Source organism: Ixodes scapularis, unplaced genomic scaffold, assembly GCF_016920785.2.
Source record: "Ixodes scapularis isolate PalLabHiFi unplaced genomic scaffold, ASM1692078v2 PGA_scaffold4__175_contigs__length_147842914, whole genome shotgun sequence".
NCBI classification, from domain to species: domain Eukaryota; kingdom Metazoa; phylum Arthropoda; class Arachnida; order Ixodida; family Ixodidae; genus Ixodes; species Ixodes scapularis.
In genome coordinates this window covers 113,124,635-113,152,595 of record NW_024609879.1, presented here as the reverse complement: position 1 = coordinate 113,152,595, position 27,961 = coordinate 113,124,635, and the positions used below count along the sequence as shown (strand labels likewise).

At 43.6% G+C, this 27,961-nt stretch overlaps 1 protein-coding gene across 5 annotated transcripts in view; it reads left to right on the top strand.

The window, feature by feature from the left end:
• Positions 1-25,571, top strand: part of LOC120848893 — a 54,094-nt gene extending 28,523 nt beyond the window's left edge. The window contains exons 10-12 of one of the 5 annotated variants that reach the window (XM_042293363.1): positions 5,090-5,176; positions 8,858-8,947; positions 10,824-10,986. In XM_042293363.1, coding sequence (XP_042149297.1) covers positions 5,090-5,176; positions 8,858-8,947; positions 10,824-10,907 — 261 coding nt within the window. In that variant the 3' untranslated portion in view covers positions 10,908-10,986. Of the gene's footprint in view, positions 1-5,089; positions 5,177-8,857; positions 8,948-10,823; positions 10,987-18,929; positions 19,014-25,243 lie in introns of those variants that run through there. The other 4 variants (XM_042293360.1, XM_042293361.1, XM_042293362.1 and 1 more) reach the window with 4 other exon arrangements.
• The last annotated feature ends 2,390 nt before the right edge of the window (positions 25,572-27,961 follow it).

Here is a 27,961-nt window from a genome sequence, read left to right as displayed (position 1 = left end):
CAAAGTGGAGTGCAAGTTTCGTCAATCGGAAGTCATCTACCTCGGCCATAGAATAGACGCACGTGGCCTCCACCCGAAAGACGACAACTTAGACGCAATCCTGAAGGCACCGCAACCAACGGATGTGTCAGAACTTCGCTCCTACCTCAGCTTGATTACGTACTAGAGCAAGTTCCTAACCAACTTGGCAACCCTGCTCTCCCCTCTGTACGAACTGCTTAACGAAGGACATAAATGACAGTGGTCGAAAGACGCAAAAGGAGCTTTTGAGCAAAGTAAGCTCAGGTTGAAACAGTCGCAGATTCTAGCACATTTCGGCCCGACGAAGCCCCCTCGGTTAGAATGTGACGCGTTCCCATATGGCATCGGCGCGGTGCTATTAGTCAAGGATGGTAACGACTATTAACCGGTTGAGTTTCGCTCACGTACCTTGTCGAAGGCAGAGCGGAATTACGCGCACCTGGTAAAAGAGGTGTTGGCTCTCGTATTCGGGGTCACAAGGTTCAAAGAATAATTGTGGGGCCGTGCATTTACTTTGGTGACGGACCCCAAACCTCTGATGAGCAGTTTTCACCAAAATCAAGCTGTTTTTCACACAGCGGCCGCAAGAATACAACCTTGGGCTTTGCTGTTAAGTGCCTACTCGTATCAGATAGAGTACGGGAAATGGAGAGCTGACCCAAAATGCAGATGCCCTCAGTAGATTACAACAACCAGCAACAGAAGCGTCATCTGAAGACTTGCAGGAGTATGTTGTTGTCACGGAGGCCTTGGATGACTCGTTCATTCCTCCCGCAGAACACCGGCGATTGACTACCGTAGACCCCGTTCTTCATCAGGTGCCGAGTTTTATCCTGAAGGGCTGGCCAACGATCAAGAACAGTGTCAGCAACCAGCTAAGGCCGTTTACAATCGAAGAGACGACTTGACGGTGGCCCACGGGTTAGTTTACTGGGGGCCGAGGGTGGTAATCGCTGAACGCGAACGTGATTGTTGAAGCTTCTACATAAGTCCCCTGTTGGCGCATCGGGAATGAAAGCAGTCGCGAGAACCTTGCTCTGGTATCCGGGCCTAGACGAAGACACTGAACAAGTGACGCGGAGGTGTGTCAAATGCGCTAAGGTAGCGTCGCTATCACCTTCTCAGACACCGAAGCCTCGGTGAGAGAAAAAAAATGGCCTCGAGTTTACATCAAATTTGCAGGCCCAGTAGACGGTTACATGTTGCTCATAGTCCTAGATTCGCGCAGCAAGTGGATAAAGGTGGCGCCATTAAAGACGGCCACAGAGGAGTATACCATACAGACCTTGCGCGTGATATTTGCCCGTTTCGGACTGCCCCGGATCGTAGTTTCGGATAATGGTCCTCAGTTTGTTAGTGCTGAGTTTCAGGACTTTTGTTCGCGCAAACACGTCCTGCATATGCGCACGGCCTCTTATTTTTTCCAGTTAAAGGGTTTGGCTGAGAGAGCCGTGAGAACCTTCAAAGAGGGTCTCCAGAAGTTGAAAGAGGGCAACATGCATAGAAGATTAGCTCGTTTCTTACAGAGGTACCAGAGAATGCCAGGAAAAGACGGGAAGACAACATCACAAAGATTAATGGGCTACACCATTCGTTCACGTATTGATACTCTACTACCCGTGAGGTTGCCAGACACTCAGGATGTTACAAAGAACCCCTTTATTCCTGGACAGACACTGTGGTTCAAGAACCACAGCTTAAAGGACAGGTGGCTTCCCGGTACGGTAGAAGCAACCAGTGGTTATCGAATGGTGCAAATCAGTTCGCCAGAAGGTCAGCGATGCCGCCACGCAGACCAAGTTCGTTACCGAGACACCAACTCAGAAGACCGAACACGGACATCCCAGGTGGACGTGACAACAGATGCTGCTGCTGCGTTGCCGACACCCCAGCCACCACAACCGGTGGTCACCTCTGAGCAAGAAAGCGGAGATCCACTCAGACCTGCGAGAAGATCACGTAGAAATCGGCGTCCACCTGTTCGTCATTTTAGAGCGCAGCTCTTAGGGGCCCGTTCCCGGCTTGAGCGGCGTCGGCGTCGCCGTCGGCGCAACCAAGGTCACCCCAAGGTCACGCGACCCCCAAGGTCATCCCAAGGTCACGTGACCCCCCCCCGAAGTCACGTGACCCCCGAAGTCACGTGACTCCCCGAAGTCACGTGACCCCCCCCGAAGTCACGTGACATCCCCCGAGGTCACGTGACATCCCCCGAGGTCACGTGACCCCCCGCCGAGGTCACGTGACCTCCCCGATGACGTCATCGTCACTGATGACGTCACCGGCATCCGCATCGTCATTGTCATCATCACTAATGACGTCATCAGTGACGTCACCGATGACCTCACCGGCATCCGCATCGTCATCACTGATGACGTCATCAGTGACGCCACTGATGACGTCACCGGCATCCGCATCGTCATCACTGATGACGTCATCAGTGACGCCACTGATGACGTCACCGGCATCCGCATCGTCATCGTCATCATCACGGATGACGTCATCAGTGACGTCACTGATGACGTCACCGACATCCGTATCGTCATCATCGCTGATGACGTCATCGGAGTCAGCATCGTCATTGTCACTGATGACGCCATCAGTGACGTCACTGATGACATCATCGGCATCGTCACGTGACCCCCCCCCGGTCACTTCGCCCCCCCCCCCCCGTACCCTTCCCTCCTCCTCCTCCTCAAGAGCTGCGCTCTAATTCGGTGTTACAGGGAGTTGTAAACGGCTTCCACTTTTTAATGAGGGGAAAGGAGTGTTGGGAAGTAACGATGCGGCAACAGAGTAATTGCTAACAGCGACGTAATGGCACGAGCATTGTCAGCACCGCTCGCACGTGTCGGTGTTTTTTTCCATTTCTGTTTTCTTATTCTTTTATTCAAGCCTTCCTTGCTGACAATAAACCCTCAGTTGTGATTAAGCTGCTACACGGGTCGGTCCTGTCAAACTTTATAGGAGTCTGTTTTCGTAATCCTCTTAAAATGTTAACGTCCGAACATCCTTTCTGTGTGCAGTACTTCTCTTTTTATATCTTGTAACTGTTCTCCTATAAGTTATGTAGATCATATAAAATATTTAGCCATTCAATTTAACAGCGATTGGTCGTTGAATTCCCACTGTCAAAACGTCGTAAACGACTGAGAAACGTATCTTGTTTACTGTACAATACCAGGTCTTTAATACCTAATTCAACGAAAAAGACAATAGCTCTCGCTTTAGCATACAGTATTTTGCATGACGGAATAACTATTTTCGGGCACAGCACCGGACGATCGGGTCACAAAAAGTGACTCAATCTTGAAAGAAATGTTTATATAATAATAATAATAATAATAAATCGTTTATTTTCACCCCAGAGGAGTGTGGAGAGCAGGGAAAAAAGCTGCAGCTGCAGCTTGACAGGCCCCTGCCCCCCAATACTTGTCATAGAGTACACAATAAAATTCAATCTAAATGATCACTCAGAGCATAGGAGAACATTTAAAGTCTAACCGACGAAGAGGTGAACTGACAATAATACAGACATAAACGCACAAAAATATATACCGGGTCAAGTAATAATCAAGTAATGATAACGCAAATATAACTGGTGAGTCTGCATAAATAACACACTATACATGCAACACGCCATACATACACACATACACACATCGCATACATGCCTACATACCTAGTCAAGTAAAACATAAGGTGATGAAATTGCAGACATCATGATGCACAAAAACAAATACAGACGTACATACCATACAACAAGGTCACATAAGTAAAATACTGCAGCGAGAAACCATATAAGCATAAAGAAAAATTCGAAAACGTCGCATCAGTAAAATATAAAATTGGATTTCAGGGACTGTTTTGTTGATGTTTCGCGTGTAATGTTCTGTTTTGCGAGGTTGTTAAGGAGAACAGGCAAGGTATGAATTATAAATTGATTTCCATACGAGTTTCTGACGGTTGGTATTTTCCATATTTCGGGCTGTCTTGTTTTATACGATGGTATGTGTTGGATTAGACTACATAATTGTAGCAGTGGTGCGTTGTTTATTGTTACTGCAATTTTGTAAAAATAAACTAGTCTGAAATCATGCATTTTTAACACTTTTATAATATTTAATTCATTAAAATATTTACGCGCTGATGTAAACCATGGAACGTTAGTTATAATACGTAGAGCCCGTTTTTGTGCAACGAGTAACTTTAACATGTTTTGATTTGTAGTTGTTCCCCATATGACATGACAGTAAGTGAGAGTCGGCAGAAACAAAGAATTATATAGAAGTTTTTTTTTTTGTGTTTTGTGGCAAACTATGTCTATGTTTATTCATCAAGCCATTAAGTTTGTTTAATTTCATGCCTACGTGGTTTATGTGTTGGTCCCACGTGAGATGTTCCGAGAAGAAAACACCCAGAGCTTTGGAGCATTGTCCATGGGCTCAATGTCGCAAACTGAACAACAGATGATAGCAGCCTGGGGTTTGCTATTGCTCAGCTCTTTATTACTTCAGACCATTGTACTGAAACACTCCTGGTGTAATAATTTTGAAGTACCCCACGTCGTGTCTAGATTGCTTCGGCACATTGAGCGCTATGAAATGCCTTTTGTTGTAACACAATGTAAGAAAAAAAAAATACGGAATTGTTATGTACCCTCTACGTTTAATAGCTTACCGGATGATGCTTACACTGTGTACACGCTAAAAAAAATATAAGCAAGTGCTCCGATGTATTAGTGCAACTTCGTGACTGTGCTGTGCATGTGTTTGTGTGACCATCATCGGTTGCTTCACAGCTAATGTGATGTACGTTTGGGGTTTGGAACTTCACGTGTGTGGGGACGCTTTTTAATCAGGACCTGTAGGGTCCTGTCCAATAAGCCTTTTGTCTGGCTATGGCGGACCCGCGTCTCTATCAAATGAACTGCACGCGTAAATATACATTATTTTCATTATTCTAAACTGTCGTGAATCGAAAGCAGCACGTTTAAAAGGTTTGTTGTTACTAGCGAATACTGCATTTTTACATTAGCATAATTTTAATCTTTTTTTTTTTCGTTTTCAAGGCGAGTTTTGGCGGGTCGACTTCGAAGCATGCGGGAACCAGAGCCGTGTCTCAATATTCGCCAAAACGCAGCACCGACGATGCAGTGGTAATAACCCTTTCACTTCTCATAAAACCAAATCTAAGTGTCAAGGCATGAAGCTAGGCTCGTTGCTAATACAAGTAAGAGTAAAGAAAAAGATGGCGCAAAGCATAAATAGGCAAATCAGTGACACTTTTTGACCTCTTAATTTAATTCATGGGCATGCTGATTGGCGGATCGGTGGCCGAGTGGCATAGCGCACCGCAGCTCCGGCTCCTAAAGGGAAAGCTCGCGCTGCAGATCCCTGGCGTCCTGCGTTCAATCTCCGGCCCTGTCCGTTTTCGATCTGGATGAGCGTCGTACCGGCGGGCGGTCGTGTGGTGCACGTTAAAGACCCTAGGCTAGTAGTGGCACTGCAAGGGCTAAAGGTCTCATCTACTGCGTCATCCAGTGTCGCCTTACCTTAAGGGGAGACGACCATGCGCTGTCTAAACATGAATTCGTTGCAAGTTTTATTGCGATAGCGTTAAGGAGCTTGTGTCTCAAAAGTCGGCGTCGGCGGGACGGGCAAATCCTGATTGGTCGATGGGGGCGTGACGTCACAGCCTCGTGTGACTTTACGCCACATGACCTCGTGCGGGAGTTTCGAACCCACAACGCTCACGTGTGACGTCACGTGAAACTTGTAACGTGAAACGTGACGTCACGCAGAGGAGAGTTTCAAACCTGCGACTTTTCGGTTGCGAGCCAGACACGCTACTGACTAGGACACGCAGACACGCTTGCACGACTTGGGAACGAGCGGAGTTTTATAAGTCTAGTTATCGCGTTCCTCTCTTAAAGGCTAAGCTTAAGCGTCCTTCATAAATTAGTTTTTTTCACGTTTGGCACTGATTTTTTGTTCGGTTAACGGTACACTGCATTTCACGTACGGCACTGCCATATATACTCAAGGTGAATGCCGTTCTACGGCAGCCATTTTAAGTTTGGAATTTTGAAGACAGTCCAAATTTTATCAAGTATTTGATAAAAAAGGAAGTAAGAAATCAGGTAATCAAATAGGCAGGAGTACCATCTTTTTATGAATTACGCACTTTGACAAAGGAACCTTCATAATTGAGCTTTGTTTTTGTTGTCGGTTTGCTTTATGTCGAGAAGTTTGTAAAAAACGATGTCCATAGTTATGATAACGTATCTTGAACTGCAGACATATTGATTACCACTTCTATGTTTGGTGCGACGGCTTTGAAACATGCATTTAATCGTCAGCCGTTATATGCGTACTAAACATAGACGAAGCCGTAACTGAGTGAAAATACGTATCTAAAGACTTGTTTTTCGATGGTCAAATAATAAGCGCAAATTTTTGCTTCGATACTTCCTTCACTTCGAAATTGCTCTCAACATCTCCTATCTATTAAATACTCCACAAAGAATGCGTTTAATTTTTGTTTTCGTGTGTGATGACAGTTTTAAAAGGAAACCCGTAAATTTGGCCTTTGAAAATAAAAATAAAAGTTCTAAAGAACTTCTGCTTTCGATTGCAGAGGTAAGGGGGTAAAGAACGCGGAATCTAAATTAAAACATAGAGCGAAAATTCAGGGGGATTGCCCGGTCGGATGGGCCCTCGCTTGGCCTGATCATTGAATTTATAATGGCTGTCCTTTGCCGACCCAGTCGGTTGCGGTATATATCAAAACTGAATGTTGACTTTTGGAATAAATGACTAATACGAGCTAAATTAAAAAGAAACTTCAGACGTTCTTTTCTTTGTATATTCCTTAGACTATAAGTTTTTTTTTTTGTTTTCGCTTTCTGCACCACAGTCTCGGTTGTTAAACGACACACGTGGGCAATCATCGTGCCGTGCAGCTATGCGTACTAGGACATTTGTGTTCATCGTTCTTGTATCTCCAAAAACATCACACAATACTCCGCCGTCGCCTTGACGGATGCATCATATCGTAATGGAGTATCGTTATCAGAGTCATTAGAGGGTTTTAGGAAACCGTTTTTGCATATTCGATACAATACATTGGGCCCTCCGGTACGAAATATGCGTCTTGTACCGCAGAAGACTCACAAAAAGCACAGTGCATACCGGAGGACCCATCGTACAGTATCGAATGTGCAAAAACAGTTCCCTAAAACTTTTTCCTCTCCCAACGTGGGTCCCGTCTTCGCAGCATCCTTGTAAAGGCAGATGGGTGGTAACTCAGAAATTATTCTTCTAAAATATTTCTCTCTGAGTTCTGCCTATTCAAAGCAACATCAGCTAGAATAGTCAAAGCCCGTGTGCTGTTTCACGACGTCACAGTGAGGCCGGGCACAGACACAAACCGAACACGATTGTTGAGCCGACGTACGGCTGGGCCTCCTGTCCAATCGATGCGTTTAAAAGTGCTCGGTGTCAAATTCAGGCACAACTCCTGAGTTGGCATCATTCTAGTGGGATGGCGTTCTATAGATGTTGAGGAGGCTGTTCGGGCAGTTTTTGGTTATTTTATGTGGTGTTGCGTAGAGACCACAAGCTCCTTTCCCACTTTGCCAAATTTAGAATAATCTAAAGCTCTACCGGCGTGCCTTTAGAAAATACCATAGTTTATACTTATCATTTATAGCACGCAAGAACAACTAACTGTTCGTGCGCCCTGTAAGTTATAATAATGAAAAGCAAACTCTCCCAATCCTCTTTCTAAAAAAACAGTTTATATCGCCCTACGACAGACTGCAGCGAAAGCTACAGGTCACCACATCCAGTCACGAGCAAACTAGAAACTTGGTGACTCCTAAAAGCGCGTGTCCGTGTGCGTGTGTCGGAGCACTCTATCACTAGATTTCTAGCTGGCTCGTGATTGAATGTGGCAGCGCGTAGTTTTTAGTGTTGTACATCGTAGTATGAGATGCGGCGTAGATCCCGAACCTGCAGCCCCGCTTCACCGGACATAATATGCCAACGACAGCGGACGTATGTTTTATTTCACGGCGTACTTACTTCCCAGTCTTCGACATTCAAGTAAAATGTGCTAACAGCCATATAATATAGAACAAAAAAGGAAATTAACACCTAGAAATTGGATGAAATATGTATTTTATGGTCGGTTTTTCTCTGTGGAACGTCCATGTGTAGCTATCTTTCTTTAAATAGATATCCAAGTAGCAAAGAAAAAAGTTAGGCTTAGACAGGAACCAGAGACGACCGCGTTTTTAGCTGTTACCAGGAGACAGCTACACCCTTATAACTTTCTCAAATTAGCGCTCCAAGTGTCACAGATTAAAACTTCATATGACACCGCTTATCAAAGTATATTACAATACGCCGAAGTAGTACTATGACCGGTCCAGTAAAACAATGGCAAAAAACGCAAGACACGGAAAGCTAAATTGGATTGAAAAAGGCACCATCTCCTTGACTTGTATCCTGTCTGTCGTCGAATTTACTTGGCTCGCCTTTGTCGGTGCAGAACGCAGACTTCGCAACATGTACCCGAATTGGAGTATTCCGTTTCCTACTTAGCTTTCAATTTTTTTGAGAGAAATTAGTAACTTTCCCCAGCCCCCCAACCCAACCCCTGCCACCCTCAACCGGCAAGATGAAAGGTGCAAACTTTCCTGTTCGGCATGTGAAGCAAAATGAAACGTGAATAGAGTAGCACGTCTGCGTTGAATTCTTTTGAACGAAATTCCTCTTCCACTATTCGATTGGTGCTCTGCCATTGTTCCTTCCTTTTTCTATTTTTTCCGCAGCTCCGTCCATCTGCTCACCGCAGGAGTTACTGTCCTTGCAAGTTTCTTGGAACCCAGCCAACATTGGTCCCGACACTTGCCGGCGGTGTTGTAATCTGCATTCAACTTCAGAAACCTAGACACTACGTCGAAGCAATGGCACCGGGCTTTCAAAGCGTACGACCAAGTTGTCTGATGGGTCGGGTTTGTTACCACCCGCTGTTCAGCTGGCTCGAGACCCCACAGTGTGTCAGAGTGGGTCACGATAGACCATACCGGGAACGGTGCGTGCTAGCGCCTCCACTTAAAGACATCGTTCCAAATAATCACTGCAAAACGTGGACTCATCCAGGAGATACTGGGCTTTCTTGGCACCGTTCTGCCGCAGCGGCTATTTGGCCCGCTTCCCCTAGTTCAATTCCAAGGTTTCTGTGTGCTCTACTGAATTCCGCATTCTCGAAGTCCATCTCTACTCCTGGTCAATCCCAATCGAAACAGTGAAAACGCTTCAAGAGCGTCTTCTTCGGCTGGAATACTTCACACATTGCCGTGTGTGGTGGCCATGCTACTTCGCGTAGAGGGTATTCACGAAACTTTGCTCAACGGAGCGCGACTTCTGGGCCGGCGAGACAAGCTTTGTGGCACAAGGGAGGGTCGCCAGCCGTTTACAAAGCGCGCCATCAAACAACCACTGCAATGCTTCATGCTTTTGCCGGCGATGCGTAACAACACAAGAAACTTTTTTTTTCTTTTTCTTTTAGCTAGTTTATTGAGAGTAGCGATATTCTTATTTATTTGTTGTTTTAACGTCAATGATAGACCGAGACGCAGAGCGAATAATTTAAGTGCCGGCTGCATATTTGAATAGCATCTACATCCAAGCCTCTCTTCCATATACCCGAGTCAATGATAGAAACACCAGCTTACAAGTCGCCTCTACAGTCGCGAGTAAGAAGCAAATTACGTTGCCTTCAACTGCATTGTTGGCAACAGTGCTGCGTTGTTGGTGGGTTCTAAATTCAATCCTTTCGCCTTGTGTGCCAAAGGAGCTTGAAATTCAGCTGATGAAAGGCCGTCTGCAGCGCTCAGCCTGGGCTTCGCTCGGGAAAAATTGACAGCCCATTACAAATCGCGTTTCCAGAAGAAATCAAACAACTCGATGTGCCGCGTTATTGGATACTAGCAGCAAGATACGAAGATGTTGTTCACCTTTACACGTTCTTCATTTCGACAGTTTTGTGAGGATAGTTTAGACAAAATAAAGCCACTTTTTGTAATCTCTCGAACTAAAACCGACAACCAACATTCAAACTAGAGGTCAAAATGCACGGCAACTTTCCTTTTTCGACGTTTGCAGCTGAATTTTGTGTAGACTTATATTTCTTTTTTCGTTTATAATATAAAAAAATTAGAATGGAGGGTGATGTTGATGGCATACTGCATCTTAAAAGAACACTGAACCTAGAAAAAAAATTATTGTACCTAACAACGATAGAAAAATCTCAAAATAAATGTTGGTCAAAAAAAATATTTTGGCACAACATTTATGTTACAATACGAACTTTTTTATTCGCGGTTGAAACCGAAAGTGTATTCCTGTGGGATGATAGTGTTTGTACCCAACTGTGTGTGCTCTAAGTTTGCTGAACCTCAGAGGCGCTATCATCATCCCTCAGGGGTACAGTTTTGGTTTCGCCCGTTAATCGATAATTTTGTAGTGTAGCCATAAATATTCGACAACTTTCCACACACGCTTATTTTTTAAACATGTGCGTCCTTACCGGGTAGGAAAAGACAACCTCTTAGGTTTAGTGTTTTTTTTTTTTATCTAGAGGCCCGTCGTGATTTTTTGGTGTTTTTGAAGAATAAAGCTTATTTCATTATTATTACTAGAGTATAGACTTAACATGCACCAGCAAATAACTACGCCCACAAATTTCGATACCTGCCAAAACCGTAATGTCCCCCTTGTTGGCACTGTTTACAGCAGAAAAAGAAAGGAGGTCCCAAGAAAAACACAAGAGCCACTGGTACGAAGAAACAAAGAAAAGCCACGGCCAAAAAACGCTAGAACTGTTCAAGATTATTGAATCGGCACAGAATGTCGTTTGTGAAATAATGAAGTTCAAAATAAAAGCTCAGCAAGTGTAGATGCGTGAAAGTTTATTATTAATCGCCGCGCTTCTGGCTGCAATTCCGGTAATCTTTTATTATTTTTTTAATGTATGACGGAACGATATTAACTCGGACGGGAACGCGGATAAAAACTACAAAATGTTATACAACATAAGTGATCGTTTTGTTTTTTGTTTTTATCAATCACGGGGAGTAAGCGAATAAAAACTCAAAAACTAATCCCCTTTTCGTGGAATACCGTGGCAAAAGCAGTGGCAACCCATAAGGTATTTCTGTCGCTTCGCGGTAATTCTGCGCAAATAACAAGGTTTATTAAAAAAATACAAAAGTCACGGGCCCGCTTAAGCTTAGATCGCTTATAGGTGTTAAAGTCTTACGATTTAAACACATACAAGACCTAGTCATAAACTGTACATGAACGCACAAAAGTAACTTACGTCATCAATGCCAGCATGAGGGCAATTTGTTAAAAAAAATTATATGCAATACTCGAATTCTCTGGCACTCCACAAGAAAGGCAATGATATCCAAGACAACTGACACTCGACAAACCATAACATTATAAACACTTACGCTACCCGGAAGATGAAAAACTGCGACAGCTGAGGTGCGAAGTCGGTGCCTCTAAGATGTCATTTCGGAGCAGGTGGACTGAATGAACACTAAAGGTGCGAGCGCGCACCATTAGGCCTTTCGTATTAAACCGAGTAACACACCGGTCGAAAATTCCATAGCTTTTTGGAACCAATGAGGGTGCCTTAAGCAGAGAGGATTTCGTGACCCTGTTAAGCAATTGTATTGGACTTAGACTAGGACTGCGTTCTGGTAACTGAAGAACATTTCGAAAATTGCAGTCCTTTGTTTGAAATCCATGGAACGACTAAACTGCATGTGTTATATATGCATGAACGGTTCCATGTCGTTGGTGTGGCCGCGTGAACGTCTCATGCAATGTTATTGGACACACCGCCTTGTGCTCACAGAAGAACACTTCCAAAATTGCGCACTTAAGTTTCGAGCGTGTAGCTATAGATACACCTAATTTCACGCCCGTGTTTTCGCCGGCTTATCACCTACCTAGCTCTATTCGTTTTATCGCCCGAGATCCTTTCTGGCATAATTAGCGAACACACTTTATTTTTATTGTTTCCATTATGAGCAGTCTCCTGATGAAGTTTCTGCATTCCGTCATGGCGACATATCGTCACATTACGTCCGAATATTACGTGACGTCAGTGTGAAGTGACGTCTTGACATTCCGCGACTCACGGTATCATCTGACGTCATTAACTCGCGTGGCGTCACTGTGCAACGTGACTCGACATGACAATGTAACGTCACGGTGTCAGCTGACGACGCCAGGTCACATTGGACGTGATGCGCGACGTGACGTCATAGTCGTGTCGAGCTTCGTGACGTCAGCGGCGTGACGTCAATGTAAATCTTTTGGCGGAGTGCCAAAAAATGACCCGCGTCGATATCGAGCGCGGAAGACGGCACGAAACCCGCAGTGTCCCACTTACTGCTCTCGCAGTAATAAAAAAAAAAATTTAGAAACTGAAAGTACAACGAAGTACTAAATTTAAAAACTGCTTTGCAATAAGATATTACAATTTGAAAAACTTGATACTCGTTGTGTATCGACGACGCGAACATCCTCGGTGGCAGCGTTTATGAAAGGCAGCTCTGCAAGAGCTGGCGCTTCAGAGCCAGTAAACCGCGAATTTCGCGTCCCGCTTGCGGTTGCACATTTAATCTTTGGTCCCGTTATTTTGCGACTCCCCGCCTCCTTTAAAGCACGTCCTTGACATCTCCACTTCCATCTTGTTTCCTGCATGCTCCCTTGCCATATGGGCGAAGGTGCTCGATACCTTGTGAGGACGTTTCAAACTCGCTTTTCTCCCGTGGCAACTGTTGAACAGTTGGTTCAGCATCGGATTCTCAAACAAAGCACTGGAAGTGTTCGGTTCGAGACGGAGCACTACCGCGCTTTCCCCTATTTTTCTTTGTTTTTTTCAATACGGGTGAATTTGCACGGGAGATTCTTTCGCTACAGTAATCTGCGATACAAAAGGCTGCTAGGAGTTTAAATTTTAACATGTTCTATGTGAATAAAAAGGTTCATGTATATATATCAACGCAATCAGAAGACAGACCCATCTGGTTTAGCCATTTACTTTTTTTATTTGTGCTTATTAGATTCTATCAGTCAAGACATGTAGCGTATCATTTGCTTTCTCATTTACGCATGTTCCCCTGGTTCACAGTCTGCGAACAAACTATCATAAAGGAATAGAGTTTGACTCATAAAATCAGAATGCTTTCTTTTGTTGAACTCTTTTATTGATCTCATGTACTGATTTTACTGTCCTCTAAACTCTGGAATACAGTAGTTCCAATTGCCATCTGCGTCTTTTTGTTTTGAACAATGAAGGCCCACTCTATTGAGGCGTCGCTATCCATATTGTGCGCCATCGTATTTCGAAGACGTGCCACATACGGAAGCCATGCGAATCAATGCGATGAGAAATGACCATAATAGCAAGAAATTTCTTTTATCGTATATCATCAACACGATGACCCTTGGCGAAACCTGATAGTGGTCGGATAAAAAAAAAGGCAATAGGTGGGCTGTGTGAAGCGTTATGAGAAATACACCTTTGCACTCCAGCCGACAAAAGGCTATGCACAACAAAATCTGCGGATGAATCAAAGCGGAAGTGCCGCCATAAAGATGAAGTATACGAGTTCCGACTTAATATTTAGGCATTTCGAAAGTTTTTTTCTGTTGCACCGGCGTATTTTGGCCAATAAAATGACTGCTTTCTGTAACACTTCCGACACGAATTTTGCAACTTCCTCACACTACCTTATTGAACACAATATGCACCCATACGATTTATATTTGATAAAACCATATGAAATATCCATATGAAGTATTATTTGCATTTTTATTTCAAATTAAGCACGCACGAGTCAATTTAATGTTTGGCCACGGTTGTTTACCATACTTTTTAAATGAAAATACACATGCATGACATTATGTTCTTCCACCTGTCATTAATAACTTTCCAGACATCGATGTTTGAATTAAATCGATCTGGCCCGCAACACTGACATTGTTTTATGTGCATAGTATATGTATAAAATAAGAGAGCATGTTTGAATCGCTTACGATTGTGAATTCAGCTAATTAAGCCATATGAGGCTCGGTTTTCACTTCATATGGCTTATTCCTAGGGTATTATGCTCCTTTTGACTCTTGCTCACTTTGACTATCTGCATCATTACTTAGGCTACTCGCCGTTCATGAGCACATAAAATGAATGAATGAATGAATGAATGAATGAATCAATCAATCAATCAATCATAAGCAGCGTTGTAGCCGTTATCGGGAAAGAGTAACGAAATACGTTACTGGTTACTTGCAACATAAAGGAACGGGTTACCAACCTACTTTACCTGAAAATAAAAGGGACGCGCTACGCAGGTTACTTTTGCATTACTTTTTCGTTATAAATTAATGATAATAGCGTTGTTTTTGTCGACAACGTTTTTCTTTACACTGGGACAAAATGGCGTGGACTTTGGGGTTTTTCCTATAGTGGGACTTTTCGCAGGAAAGTGAAGGGGGGGGGGGGGGGGGGGGGGGGGGAGAGACGGGCAAAATTTTAAACGTATGTGGAATGGGTGCAATACTGAATGACCTAGCGCCCTTATTTCGTTTAAGCGTAAGTCCAGACGCAGCCGACGCTACCAGCGAATGGGACCAATCAAGCGGCGTCAAAAGCGCAACTCATTGGACCTTTTTCTTTTGTTTATGATTGGTTCACCAATCATAGAACACGTACAGAAACACAACCAACACCATGATGGGGCTCTTTGGACGCTGTCAGATTGGTCCCATCCAGACTTGTGCCCGTTACTTGAAAAATGTAATGGACTACAATTACAAATGACCGAGCCTCAAAATCTAATCAATTGCCTTTAGAAATTACTTAAAAATGACAGATTACTTTACTAATTACGTTGCCCATTACTTTCACGTGGCTAAAAAATGATAGAAACAATTTTTATGTTTTCAAAAATGTCCCCAAACACTACTTTCCATTTCTGATATATACCCGCGTTATGGTGATCCTCGTGAAAATAAAATATTGTAATTAAGAGAAAGAATGCAGGTGTACTCCGTTCACCTGTAAGCTGACCAGCGAAAGCTGGAACCAAACCCACCGCACGGCTAGTTTAGGCAACCGGAAATGGTCCCTGGAATTCTCCAAACAACGCCAGTGGTGCGCGTGATCGGTAGAAGTGTTTACCTATGCTAGGAAACTCGGAGGTAATGAACCGAACTTCGAGAGCTCCCTTTTAAAATGGGCCCTTCCAGAGTGAGTGCAACGTCTGAAGGCCCATACACACTTTTGCGTTTGAGTGTGTTGGACTGCGCTGCGTTTAGAAACTGAAGCGAGTCACCGGCAGACCTGCGCTTCGCATGAAGCGTGGAGTCCAATTGAAGGAGTAGCTTAGTATGTGACACACGAAGCAGGGATGTCCCGCTTTCAGTCAAGCAGTCAAACGAACTCGACCGGAACTGTGACCATGCGCCTTCCAATCTGCAGTTTCGTCCGTATAGCTTTGACGCACTTCCAGGTTTTGCATGAACGGAGTAGTTGCATGCAGTACCGAAAAATGCATAGGCGCAAGCGTTCGTTTTTCGGCTTCGGTCGAGCGGGCGGTCGCACGTTCGTATTGCTCCAGTTTCTCTGTTGTGTTCACATTTTTCAGAAAGTAACGAGTAAACAAAGTGGTCGTTACCATTATTTTGTAACAAAATTACACTACAAATTACTGACGCAAAAAGTAATGTGGCAATTACAAAATTACTTGAGAAAGGAACGGGTTACAAGGAACCCGTTACTCAAAAGGGATTGCTTTTTAAGTCCGGTCCCATGAGCTCGTAGCTTCGGCTGCATCTCGGGTTAAGCTGAAACGAAGTAGATACGCGAAAAACATTTAAATGCACTTTTTTCAGGCTTCGGGAAGGTGCAGTGAATAACGTAACTACGTTACCCGTTGTTGTTTTGAAGATGTAACGGGTACGTCCTTACCGAAAAAGTAACGCGTTACCACCAACATTGATCATAAAGTAAAAATTGTGTGGGTGCATTTTTTTTTCTCAGTAAGGTACGTTGTAAGTTTTCTTAAACGCCACACGGCTGCTACCAGGAAGTTTCATGTGTGTCTAAAACTTGTCCGCTTGAAAATCGGCTGGGTTGCTATGCTACGTTGCGGGCCTGGGATGTTCAGGCAGTGCGCAATCTCTGTTGTGTGATTTTCGGATATATAAATGTATAGGGCCGTTTCTACAAATGTAAAAGTCGTGTTGTTTTTTTTCTTACCATTTTTGTGGAATTTTTTTATACAACACAGCGACTTATGCTATTATTTTTTCTGCAAGTATGGACTGAAATTTGCCACGGGTTTTCGTATGCGTCGAGAAACTGAGGGAACGCGTCTTCGAACGCGTTCGAAGGCGGAACGCCGGCGTTCGGCGTTCGACTTTCGCATCGAACGGTTTCGACGAGTGCAGTGGAGACAAAGGCAGATAGCCTTAGGTCTACGCACTAATCAGTCCAACCAGAGCTTGGCGTTCTGAAGCCCAGGAGAGCTTTCTTTTCCTTATTTCCCTCAATTTCTCGGCGGACTTCTCTATCGCCTAGCCGCGCCGGCAGTAAAACATCTAAAAGACTAAAATCCCGAGACTAAAACGAACGAGGGCTGACATGACACCTTCGTTCAGTCTGATCTCGGATTTTTCGTCTTTACGTTCAACCACCACCGGATTGCTCGCGCCTCAACTTTCTGCTCACCTATATACAGGGTGCTTCTTTAGGATTTACAGATACGTGCTGTGAAAGCTACACTAATGCTGTTTCTGCAGGTGAGTTATACGGCCTGATCAGTCGGCTAGATAACTAATATATGTTAATTAACCTTCTAATTATTAAAAATAAACATCAGAGGCCAGGTTCCCAAACTTTCTTACGACAAAAAAGTCCGTAAATTTGTCTTACGACAAAGTTACGAACTTTTCAGTGTTCCCGAAGCCAAATGTTCGGAAGGTTGTCGTTAGTTACGACGAAATATGTAACTTACGCAAAACTTACGAACATTTTGCTTCGGGTATACTAAAAGTTCGTAGCTTCGTCATAAGATAAACTTACGAACCTTTATGTCGTAAGAAAGTTTCGTGAATCTGGCCTCTGGTTCTAATTCAAAACTGGCTGAACGTCATCGAAAACCACTAAATCGTTCATTATTAGAAAGACATAGAGCACGTGGGAAGCATAGTGAAGCTCTAAAGTGACCACTGGTACAGCGGGAACAAGGCTACCGGTGCGTAACGCTCCCGGCTGGTTTTTCCGCGCCTTATCTGCCTTTTCTGAACTCAGCCTTGTGCCTTTTGCACGAGTAATAACTTTAACGTACTACTGCGATTCCCGCGCGCTCAGTCTTTGTAAAAAATGCTGATTTAGTGCTCTTCGACGACACTCAGCAAGTTTCGAATTGGTACTAAAAGTTTATTTTCACAAAATAATGAGTAATCTACAAATTTTACCTAATTATTCGATTGATCGTGACCATTAGCCACATATATTATGTTAAAGTGAGTAAGCAGGCGAGCTGGTTTAGGTTGCACATCGTTAAGACTGGAGACGAACGGAAAAAATGGGGACAGGACACACCTTTTAAAATTTGAGACGTGTGTTTTGTATCCATTCTTTTCGTTTGTCGCCGGTCTTAACGATGGGCTATATTATGTCCCCCCTGGCCTTGAAACTCATCTCCACAAACGGCGATAGTGTGGCTTTCACGGCTACATATAATAGGCTCGAGGTACACCTAAGCCCATCTTATGAGTTATGAATGCGAAAGCATGCACGTCATTCTTCCGCTCCCCATTTCGTCTGCAGCGTACTTGCGTTGACGGCAGAGCGCGCCCTCTCTTCGCCGCTCTGACCTTGGACGTTTTGTGTTGTCGGGGCGCGGACAGACACGCAGCGCCAAGGGGTGGCGGTCGTTAAAACTGACGCGCAGCGGCCAATGGGAGCCTCGTCCACGCGCACCAGCCAATGGGACCGAAGCCGAAATCCATTAGCTTTACTCCGCTCCTTTAGGATCGGGGAAACTAGGTGCCGCTTGGCTAGGCTTTTCGCGTGGTTTCATAGCTAGGAGCTGGCTTCACTCGGAGAAAGCATTGAAGGTGCCGTTTGGCGTAGCTTCAAGGCTAATGACGACTGCTCCCTCCATGAGACAGTTAATGTTTTCGCATTAAAACCAATCTGTTGAGCTTAAAAAGACAACACCCTTTATATGTGCGACATGTACAAAAAAAGACAACTTATTTACCAACGTTTACTCTGAAAACCGCTATTTATAGGGGGCTGCAATTTGTACGAAGGTGCGACTGATGAACCGGAAAATGCTGTACTATACTTCGTCTCACCCTACGATGGACTAAAGGCAAAAGCTACGGACCACCAGATCCAATCACGAGCCACTTATAAATTGCCTGGTATTTGGCTCCAATGCACCTGTCGGTGCCCGCGTCTAATGGGGATGGGCGGACAGTGGTTCGAATCGGATAGCACTGAGTGACTCACCAATTTTACATCGCAAAGACAGCCACAACATATAGGCTCTTTGCAGTGTCGAAGCTACAGAAATGATGCAGCACCTTTTGATTCGGAGCATTATTCGTCCACCCCTAATCAATGTTAAGCGTGTCATAGCTTAACGTGTAACGTGATTGGACCTGGCGACCTGTGGCTTTGACCTTTAGTCCATCGTAAGGTGAGACAAAGTATAGCACTTTTTTTTGCTACGCTGCCTTGTAACAGCAGTGTCACACTTATGTGCCTTATTATGCCTTATGATAATACTGCCCCGATTACAGGCGTCTGACGTAATCCTAAAGGAGCCGAAGAGAGGAGCGGATTGCCCACGCCCCCTCGACCCCGACCACTCTGAGAACGATGGGGCAAGTCCTTTACTGAGTAGCGACCGGCATATAGCTAAGGAATCGAGCGAACCCAAAAGCAACAGCTGTTCATTGGGCGATTTTTTTCGCATTCATGTTCCAAATGCATGTATTCATTGCTGGGAATGCATTAAACCTGACTAACCAACAACAAAAAAATTCTAGACACCCTGACAAACTTAACCTTTTCGCTCTCTGTGCTCTTTCGAGTTGTGATGGGAAATAAAAGTTTGCGCTCAGTTCAGTTTGAACAAATGTGCAAGTTTCTTCGTATTATTTTGATGCATAAAATCGCAACTCAGACCGCCCCTCAAATCGGTCTTTTAGGGGCAGTTGTATGAGCGATGTGATGTAAATGAAATGAAATCTAAAGTAAATGAAATGAAATCTTAAATATTGGCTGTTTCAGCCAAGGATTTCAAAACTAGGAAGTTTGAGAAAAGAAAACTGTTTTCGAAACGAACTGACAGTCTCGGCGGACGTCAAGGAATGCAAACAAGCATGTTTAGAAAAACAAATACATAGCCTTTGCAAAGCAAGTTTTAATTCGTTAAAATCTAAAACCTCTATATCAGAATTTCAGCACGTCTTGAAATACGTGGGAAATACGGGGAGCGCAAAAGTTACTACTTCATGCAACAGACGCAAGGCCGGCGTTTATTTTATTTTTTAAGCACTTCTTGTTTTCTTAGAAATTTTCGAAACTGTTCAGCAACACCCGTTTACAGGCTCTTAGATTTGAAATGAAATAGATCTAGTAAAAAAAGCCTTCATAGGTACACCTATGGAATCTGCGCGGGTGAGCTACGCAGCAGGGGGGACATATATACAGGGCGTATCATCCCCATAAGTTGAACAATTTACTTAAAATGTCTCCAGTTTATCTATCATCCGAATTTTAAAACCGCCAGCCTTGCGCATGCTGTACGGGTTGCAACTTCAATGGAACGCCACGCTCATTGCCGATTTCAAGACTTTCAAAACGTGAGTGACTTGGGGGTTTTAGATGACGGCAAGTTTGTAATCGGAATCATATGGTGACTTTCTCAAATGCGAAGGTTGGTACATTTTAGTTGGATGTTCGATTTACCTTGAATTTTAGCACCCTATACAAGGTGCCCCTAATCGGTCAACTCAACAGCACGCGCCGCACTTGTGTACCTTTCACAACCTCCCTTTAGTAGATCTGTTCAAATTAAAATCAAACACTGTGTACAGTCTATCGTGCTTTATATGTTCATGAAACTTGGAGCGTACCGACTTGTTTCCAGTGCCAACGCGATATGGAATAGCCAACATTGTTTAAGTCAATACCTGAAGGAGACGACTCTTAATTGTTAGAATCTTGGCATATACGGAATACCAACAACCTGAACCATTCCACCGGAACGCTTTCAAGCAGTTATATGTACAGGCTGCAATGCGAAACACACAAAAACAGAAGAGAAAGAACAATGCTGACAGTATGAAGAAAATAACGACAGATTGCGCCCTTTAGGCCCACATACTGTCACCTGTGAACAAGAAGCCGAGCCGGTTTCCAAACGTCGGGCACAATGAAGAAACTGGTCAGAGTTTACTAAGTACCGCTTTCATATTGTTTGCGTAGTCAGGCGGACTTCTGGCGACACGTTTACGTTTAAGTCTATAAACAGAAGGAATGTAGATAACTTTAACCCAGTTCCTGAATTAGGTATTCCGTCAAATATTACTCGTTTTAGTACTTATTAAGCTTAAAGGGGAGCTGAAGCACTTTTTCAAGAAATATGAATTAGGAGGGGACTTTTATAACTTTTTGTCCCGTGAGTTCAGTTATCTCATTTATCTTGGGCAGAACTAAACGTAAACCACATGGAATTTGAAAAATAAGTGCAGCGGTTGCCTCCAGGCACGCGGCGATCCTACACTGCCGCCTGTTTTCTGTGCAGAGCATCGTGACGTCATCGGTGGCACCCCTGAGCCAGGTTAGTGGCGACCCCGCTGATGACGTCAGTTTTGCTAGTTTTTCTCTCTGCTTTCGCGCTTTAAAACCGTCGGCGCGCAGCAACGGGCGTCTCTACGTCGACATTGAAATTGACTTTTACGACGCTCCTGCTAAAAAGATCGAGAGAACACTTCAGACACGCATTTTTTAAGGTGTCTACAACTTTTGCTTTTCAATGTGTCAGCAACCTAACCTAACCTAGCCTTCCCTTTAACCCACCATTTAAAAAGGGGCTATAAAAATCTGATTCTAATTTTTGCTTTAATATTTGCTTTCCCCCTATGGCTTTTTCTATATTTGAGCGAATAACGTTTGTTTCCAGGAAAAATTCATTAAACGCTTTTACGTGGTTATCGTTATTTTTTTTATTTTTAATTTTTACTTACAACATCGATCATACTTGGTCATACTGATTTCCAGTAAATTAGAAATACGTCTGTTCGGCAAACAGAGAAGTCAGCTCCTCAGGCGCTAGGCTTGCCAAGCACAAAGTACGAGCCGATCAAGTTCGCAGCGAGCGCTCCAATTGAGCTTCGACGACAAATGTGCGGTGGCATATAGTCGCGAGAGTCCAATAGGCTCGCTCCGTAACTTCGGTCCTAAACTTTGTGTTCGACGAGTTTATAGGACCCCTTGTACTACTGTTCCCCACGAGCTAGAGACTTATTTTTGCGGAAAGTAGGACGACGGTTTGACGTATTCGCCAGGTCCGACATATCGGCTGTCCAAGAAAAAAGTGCAGTTGGTCGTTTCTGAACATATCGGTATTTTGCTCTTACTTTCAGCCCTACCGTTCGTTCATTGTCCTTGTGTTCGTTACTGAATCATTCGTTTTGCGGCCAAGATATTTAGGATATGATAGCCTCCGAAAAAGAGATCTGATCAAAATACACGAAGAACCGAATAGTTAGGCCCCAGATTTTCTGGTGTATATATGTTTAGAAGGAAAATTGGTGGATACTTTTGGTGTGATTTTAATGCAATTAAATGCAAAGGTGCAAGCGAGCTGGACAAGAATGACGAAAAGATTCCTGGAGAAGGGTAACAAGAGGGACAAAGGACAAACATAAATCTGCAAACACAGCTAGGTGACTGGTGCACGACCAAAAAAAATCCGCCTGGTCGGGGTATCGAACCCGGGACCTGTGAAAATGGAGAGGTCCCGGGTTCGATACCCAGACCAGACGGATTTTTTCGGTCGCGCACCAGTCACCTGGCATGTGGTCTGAGATTTGTATCTGTCCTTTGTCCCTCTTATTCCCCTTCTCCAGGGATTATTCTCGTCACCTTTGGTGTCTTTTACTTTTAAGATATCAGTAGCTTTCGGTGATCTACTCCGGAAGTACGTTAAAACAATGATTATCGGAGAAAAGCAAAACATGTAAAGCACAGAATTCGGTTGTAGGAGGGGACGGCTTCTACAAAAACTGCCCTTGTTTGAGCTGAAAATTCAAGAAATGCGTAATTTTTGTTTTGAACTGATCTTGTATTGCCGCCAACGGAGTCCTGTTGGTGTTTTTTTTTTGTTTTTTTTTTTCGTTTTTAACCGATTTTGTGTTTTTTGACACCAAGGAACGGTTGTCGGCATTTCTTAGTTAAAATCAGAAAGCCTACAGGCCTGGTTAAAGTGTGGCGTCCATTTAATCAACATTAATAATGCCTTATTCATCCGAGCGTGCTAAAAATATTCGTAGCAAATACAGACAAAGCTGATAAACGAGTGCTTTGAATTTTGAGAAATAACGGTTCCCTTAGCGTTACATTCAAAATAAGCATATAGTGTCGAGTTTTAGCATTGAATCGTAGCCGGGTATCGTTATCGGTAGTAGCGGAACGATGCGCTAAAACACTTCGATATTGAAAAGAAGCTTCTAGAATAAGCCTAATATAATGTGCGATTTGTAAGTGAAAAATAATTACTCGGGGAAATTAAAATAACGAACTGATGGAACAACTCGGACATCGTCAAACGCGCACCATCATGGTTTTCGTCGTGCTTCCGTACGTATTTTATCGTCACTCGACCAATCGTGTACTGGGAAGGCCTCGTGACTTGCGCTTTTGACGGAGTTTGATTGGCTCCAGTAGTTCATGGCATCAGCTGTGTCTGAACTGAAACTGAAACGAAGTGTAGACCCTTTTCGTGTAAAGGTCGCCATGTTGAAATGTGACGTAGCCGGGTTAGGCAACAAAAAATAAAATTATAAAAGTAAGGCGTAACGACAATAAAAATTATAGTAAAGATGAAGTTTAACCAGTGGTGCGAATTATCTCAATTCTAGCGCCTTCCAGTCGGCAAAAAATGATTTGCTATCTTGCCCCAACTCAATTCGTAATTTAACATGGCGGCCACCAGGAACAAACGATTTATAGAACCCGCGTAAATTCGGAAACAATTACAGGCTTCTGCTTTTTTGGCGCTGCCATCTTTTCCTGCTGGGCTGTGGAACGCCTTCTGAACATGCGCTGTTGCTCAGCTGTGCGGTGGATCAGTCGCTGCGCGTGAGTGTACAGCTCAGTGACTCAGCATTTTTCGCCCGGGTGATAAGCGATGCAAAGGTCTATACATTTCAGAATAACTTTTGCTGCTTTGAAATGGGAAAATGTTAAGATTCAAAAAACGGTGTTATCTTTTCGTAATTGATTTGCGCTACGCTCGGATAGAATCTGAAGCGTACGCAATACTTAATCGACCTTGACATAAACCACGAAACTGCCGGTAAAAACGACGCAAACACTAAAAGGTCTGTAGACCTTTTAGTGTGTGTCGGTTTCACCTGCCGGCTCCGTGTTTATGTCATGTTCTATCTAAACCAGCTCATCTGCGCCTTTACATTCATTTCATTAATCGACCAATAATGTTTCCTTAGAGTGAGTCCATCAAGCGACGCAATTTTGTTTAGTTGAAAAAAAACAAACAATATTTTTATCATTTCGTTTTTCTAGGCCCTATTTGGACATTATACAAGAAAACTAATATATCAAATAAAATCAATCAGTGCAAGGTCATAAACGCAAAAATAAACATACTGCAATCTAGCTATCTCGGTTCGATAGAGAATTCAAAATTGTAGCCACGGCAAATATATTCGTTTCTTTTGTTGTAACAATGCGTCCAGCAAATGCGCCCACGCTTGGAATTGTTTTATTAATGTAGTGGAAAATCCATACGGTGTTTCAATAAATTTAATACTGCATCAATATAGCCGCCAATCTGCAGCTCCTTTATTTTGAATCCTATAAATAAACTATAACAGTGTGGATTTGCAGTAAACCAAGGTATAGGTGTTTTTCTTGTCGGGGATGCGAAGGCTTTCTTTGTAACGAATACAAAATATTCTTAAGATTAAACACTGCATAGATTTCTCTCGACCAGATATATATATATCCCACTGCTTCGGTTGTCACCACCGTTTGGGCAAGAACCGCACAGAATCCTGCAAGAACATACAAACAGAACACGTAAATTGGTATTTGAATATTTGTGGCATCCTGCCTTGAAGCATAATATACTTCCGTCGCAAAACTGGTGTTCTCAGAGCACGTAAGAATACACAAATGTTCACGGGGTCCACCTTGGTAAAATCGGTAGACAAAAGTATGACGAGGAGCTTTTCACGTGATGACTCTCGTGCCGACGAAGCTCCGGAAATAGTTGTCTACGATCATTCGACCGTTCAACGTCTTCAATGTTTTCAATGACTGCAACAGGTGGCAGTCATCTGTGACGTTGCTTTATAAACATTTCAAGACGTGTACTAGCTTCAGCATTTTTGTGTCATCTGAACAATGTTATCGATTCATCGTTAAATGCTGCACATTAGGCGTTACTCGTAAGGGCTGCAGGTCTTTCTGTGTGGCTGCAGTTCTCTTGAGACAGGATAAATTATAATATTTATCATAATACTACAAAGAGAAATTGAGGGGGAAGGAAATGAGAGCACGCGGGGACATCAAGGGGCCCAGCCCTCATTGGAAGGATAAGTAAGTAGACGCCAAGGCAGCTAGCCTTTTTGTTTACCCACTAATGTTTCCAGTCAGAGCTAGGGTTTCTGTCTTCCCCGTCTGCTATCATGTCTTCCTCTCCCTCAGTTTCTTTTCGTATAAGCATACTGCTTTAATGTAGGAGCACATTTAGGGGATGCTCAAATCGTTTCTCTTGCGTAATAGTGTGTTTTACGTTCTTGCATCTCAAACCAGGACTACGTGGTTAGGCCTTACTTCTGCTTCTATTTCCCCCACAAAGGTCCTAGAAGTGGATACGTCTGACGGGAATGGAGACGACCGTGGCAACAACCTGCTTGATCTTTTCATGGTGGTAGTCTTTTCTATGGTTTTGATGCTGCGGCGCATGTTAGGCATCTGGCTCCGAATTACGTTTTTTCCACTGAAGACACTGAGATACCTACTCATTAAACTTCTATGGCTTGTGACCTTCGGTCCAGCCGGGGTTGCTGCCGCCCTCTTTTTGCTGTTTTTTTATAGCTAACTAACTAAATACAACCGCACACAATACTCAGATATATATTTTGCATGGTTATTTGATTTATTGTAAAATAAATCGAGGCATTTGACCTCTTTGTACGTTTGTCATTAGGTACGTCAAACGTTGGTTTATGCAAAATCAACAGAAACCGAAGGGAAATAAAGTTTTGACACTTATACGGAAACACGGAAGTCTTATTTTTGACGTCATAGTACTTACTCTACGTAAGGCACTCTTACGCGCATCTGAACTCGGGCCCCGGAGGAACACTATACAGTCCACGCTTTCATAGCTTGGTGAAGGCTTTCTTAATCCAAAACTTGGTCGTTTTCAACGAACAACGTAAGAAAACGCGTCCAGTGATCATAAGCCAAGAAAAAGCCCGCAGTTCGAAGTCATGGCAGCTGATGCTTTTCGTAATGTCTCCGATCAAGACACGTTACTGCAACCATGACATCAACACAAACAGATGCCCTTTCGGCTACTAATGTTTTGTAAACCAGCGGCAACAACTTGGGCTGACTGAAAAGCAAAATAAAGTCCTTTTTTTTCTGTGTGCTAAGGATTGTGTAGATAATGCATCCGCATGTATAAACCTGCAGTTGGACCGTAAACATCTTTAGCGTTCTGTCGCAAAACAAGAAAGTGCCTTATACGTGTCATCAAGGCGGATGACGAAGGCGCGTGCCTGTGAGAGTATGACAGAGAGTGCGTGATTTAATTTTGCGTTAACCTTGAAAGAGTTGTAACTGCACTCTTTATATAGCCCGGACTTATCGCCGTGTAAATTTGAGGCATCTTCGACCCCCCCCCCCCCCCAAAAAAAAAAAAAGAAAAAAAGAATACAACTCCACAGAATGAAACTTTGTTCATAGGATGAAGTGAAAAAAGTCGTGGCTGAAACGTTGAAAGTGATGTCACAAACATTTTATATTGAACTCTTTTTTAACATTTTATTTGGTATATTGAATTTAAATGCTGACCTTGAAAATAAAAAATGCCAGCAGTTACCTTGTTAGAGAATTTTAAAAAATGGTCTTATTATTTATCAGTCTACCCTCGTAGTATTTCAAGAGTGATACCGTCGCTGTTATACTATGGTTGTTTATAACTTGGGGTGCAGCATATCTTGATAACAAGAACTGAATGTTGTTGTATTCTCGTTTTTTTGTATGTGTGTGTGGGCCGTTACTATTTTTTTCATTGGGAACGAAAACTACAAATTGTTAATTGTGACTTGCCTGCCAAGTTAGTAAACGTCAAACATCCAGTTTGTTCAATGTTAGAATACAATCCCGTTTTCCCCTCCGACCAAACTCTTTACCTAAATCTAAGACGTATCATTTATAAGTATTTCGAGTGCCTTTTTCACTTGCATATATACTCCGTTTGGAACATAGTTTACAACACTGTGTGCGCCCCACAAAATAGTGCAGCTGTCAATCAAACCTTTTTCAACACGCAACCCGTAAGGTGAAACATGGCGAAAGCTTAGGTGTGACTACGGAGCCAGTGGCCTAGCCAGGAATTTTTTTCGGAGGAGGGGGAGGGGGGTTGAGGTGGCTGGGATGTCTATGACCTGGGGTGTGGGAAGAGGAGGAGGGGGAGGAGGAGGTCAAAATGCATGTTTCTCTTACAAGGTCATCTGGAATTTTTTTTTTTTTGAGGGCGAGGGGTGGAGGAAGGAGGGGACGGGCTGAAGCCGCCATAAGCCTCCCCCCTTGGCTACGTCACTGGTCGAAGCCACTAAGGTGTCCTTTCAGAGCAGATGGACTGAATGAACGGTAAAGGTGCGAGCGCGCACCAGAGAGTCCACATAGGCGTTTGGTATTAAACCGAGTAACACACCGGACGAAAAGTCTATAGTGTTTTCGAGCCAACGAAAGTGTGTTAAGTAGAGAGCATTTCAGCTGTCTTCGTAAGAGGGGAGTGTGCTTTCATACGTCACTTCAATAGTCACACGTGCTTAACGAAGAGCGCCGAATAAACCAGGGACAATGAAGTAGACAAGACGAAGTGCACTTTTAAATGGTTTATTGAAGCAAACCCAGATTATTAATACCTTCTTCCTGGTTATTCGTTTCGAAAACAAAACACACTATCGGTAACGTGCATTGATAGGTCACTAACGCACTTTCCAGTTGCTTTCTGATACAGAATGCAACGTAAAATTTAAAGGCAGTTTTATCTGCGTATCTCCCGAGAATTGTTGTTTTCGCTGATTCTGGGTCACATGGTCACTCATCCCAGTGCACTGCAAGATTGCCGGCGAGGGCTGTTTTACTGACCACGCATGGTATCCTGCGTGCGTGTAATCTTGTTATCAACGGCCCGTGGTATGTTTTGGCGGAGTTCCGAAAATGGCCCTCGTCGATATGGAGCGCGGTCGACGGCGCGAAACAGCGAAAAGTCCCACTATACTTTGATTCAGCTTAAATCCAGACGCAGCCAATGCTACAAGCGCAAGCATGTGGCCCT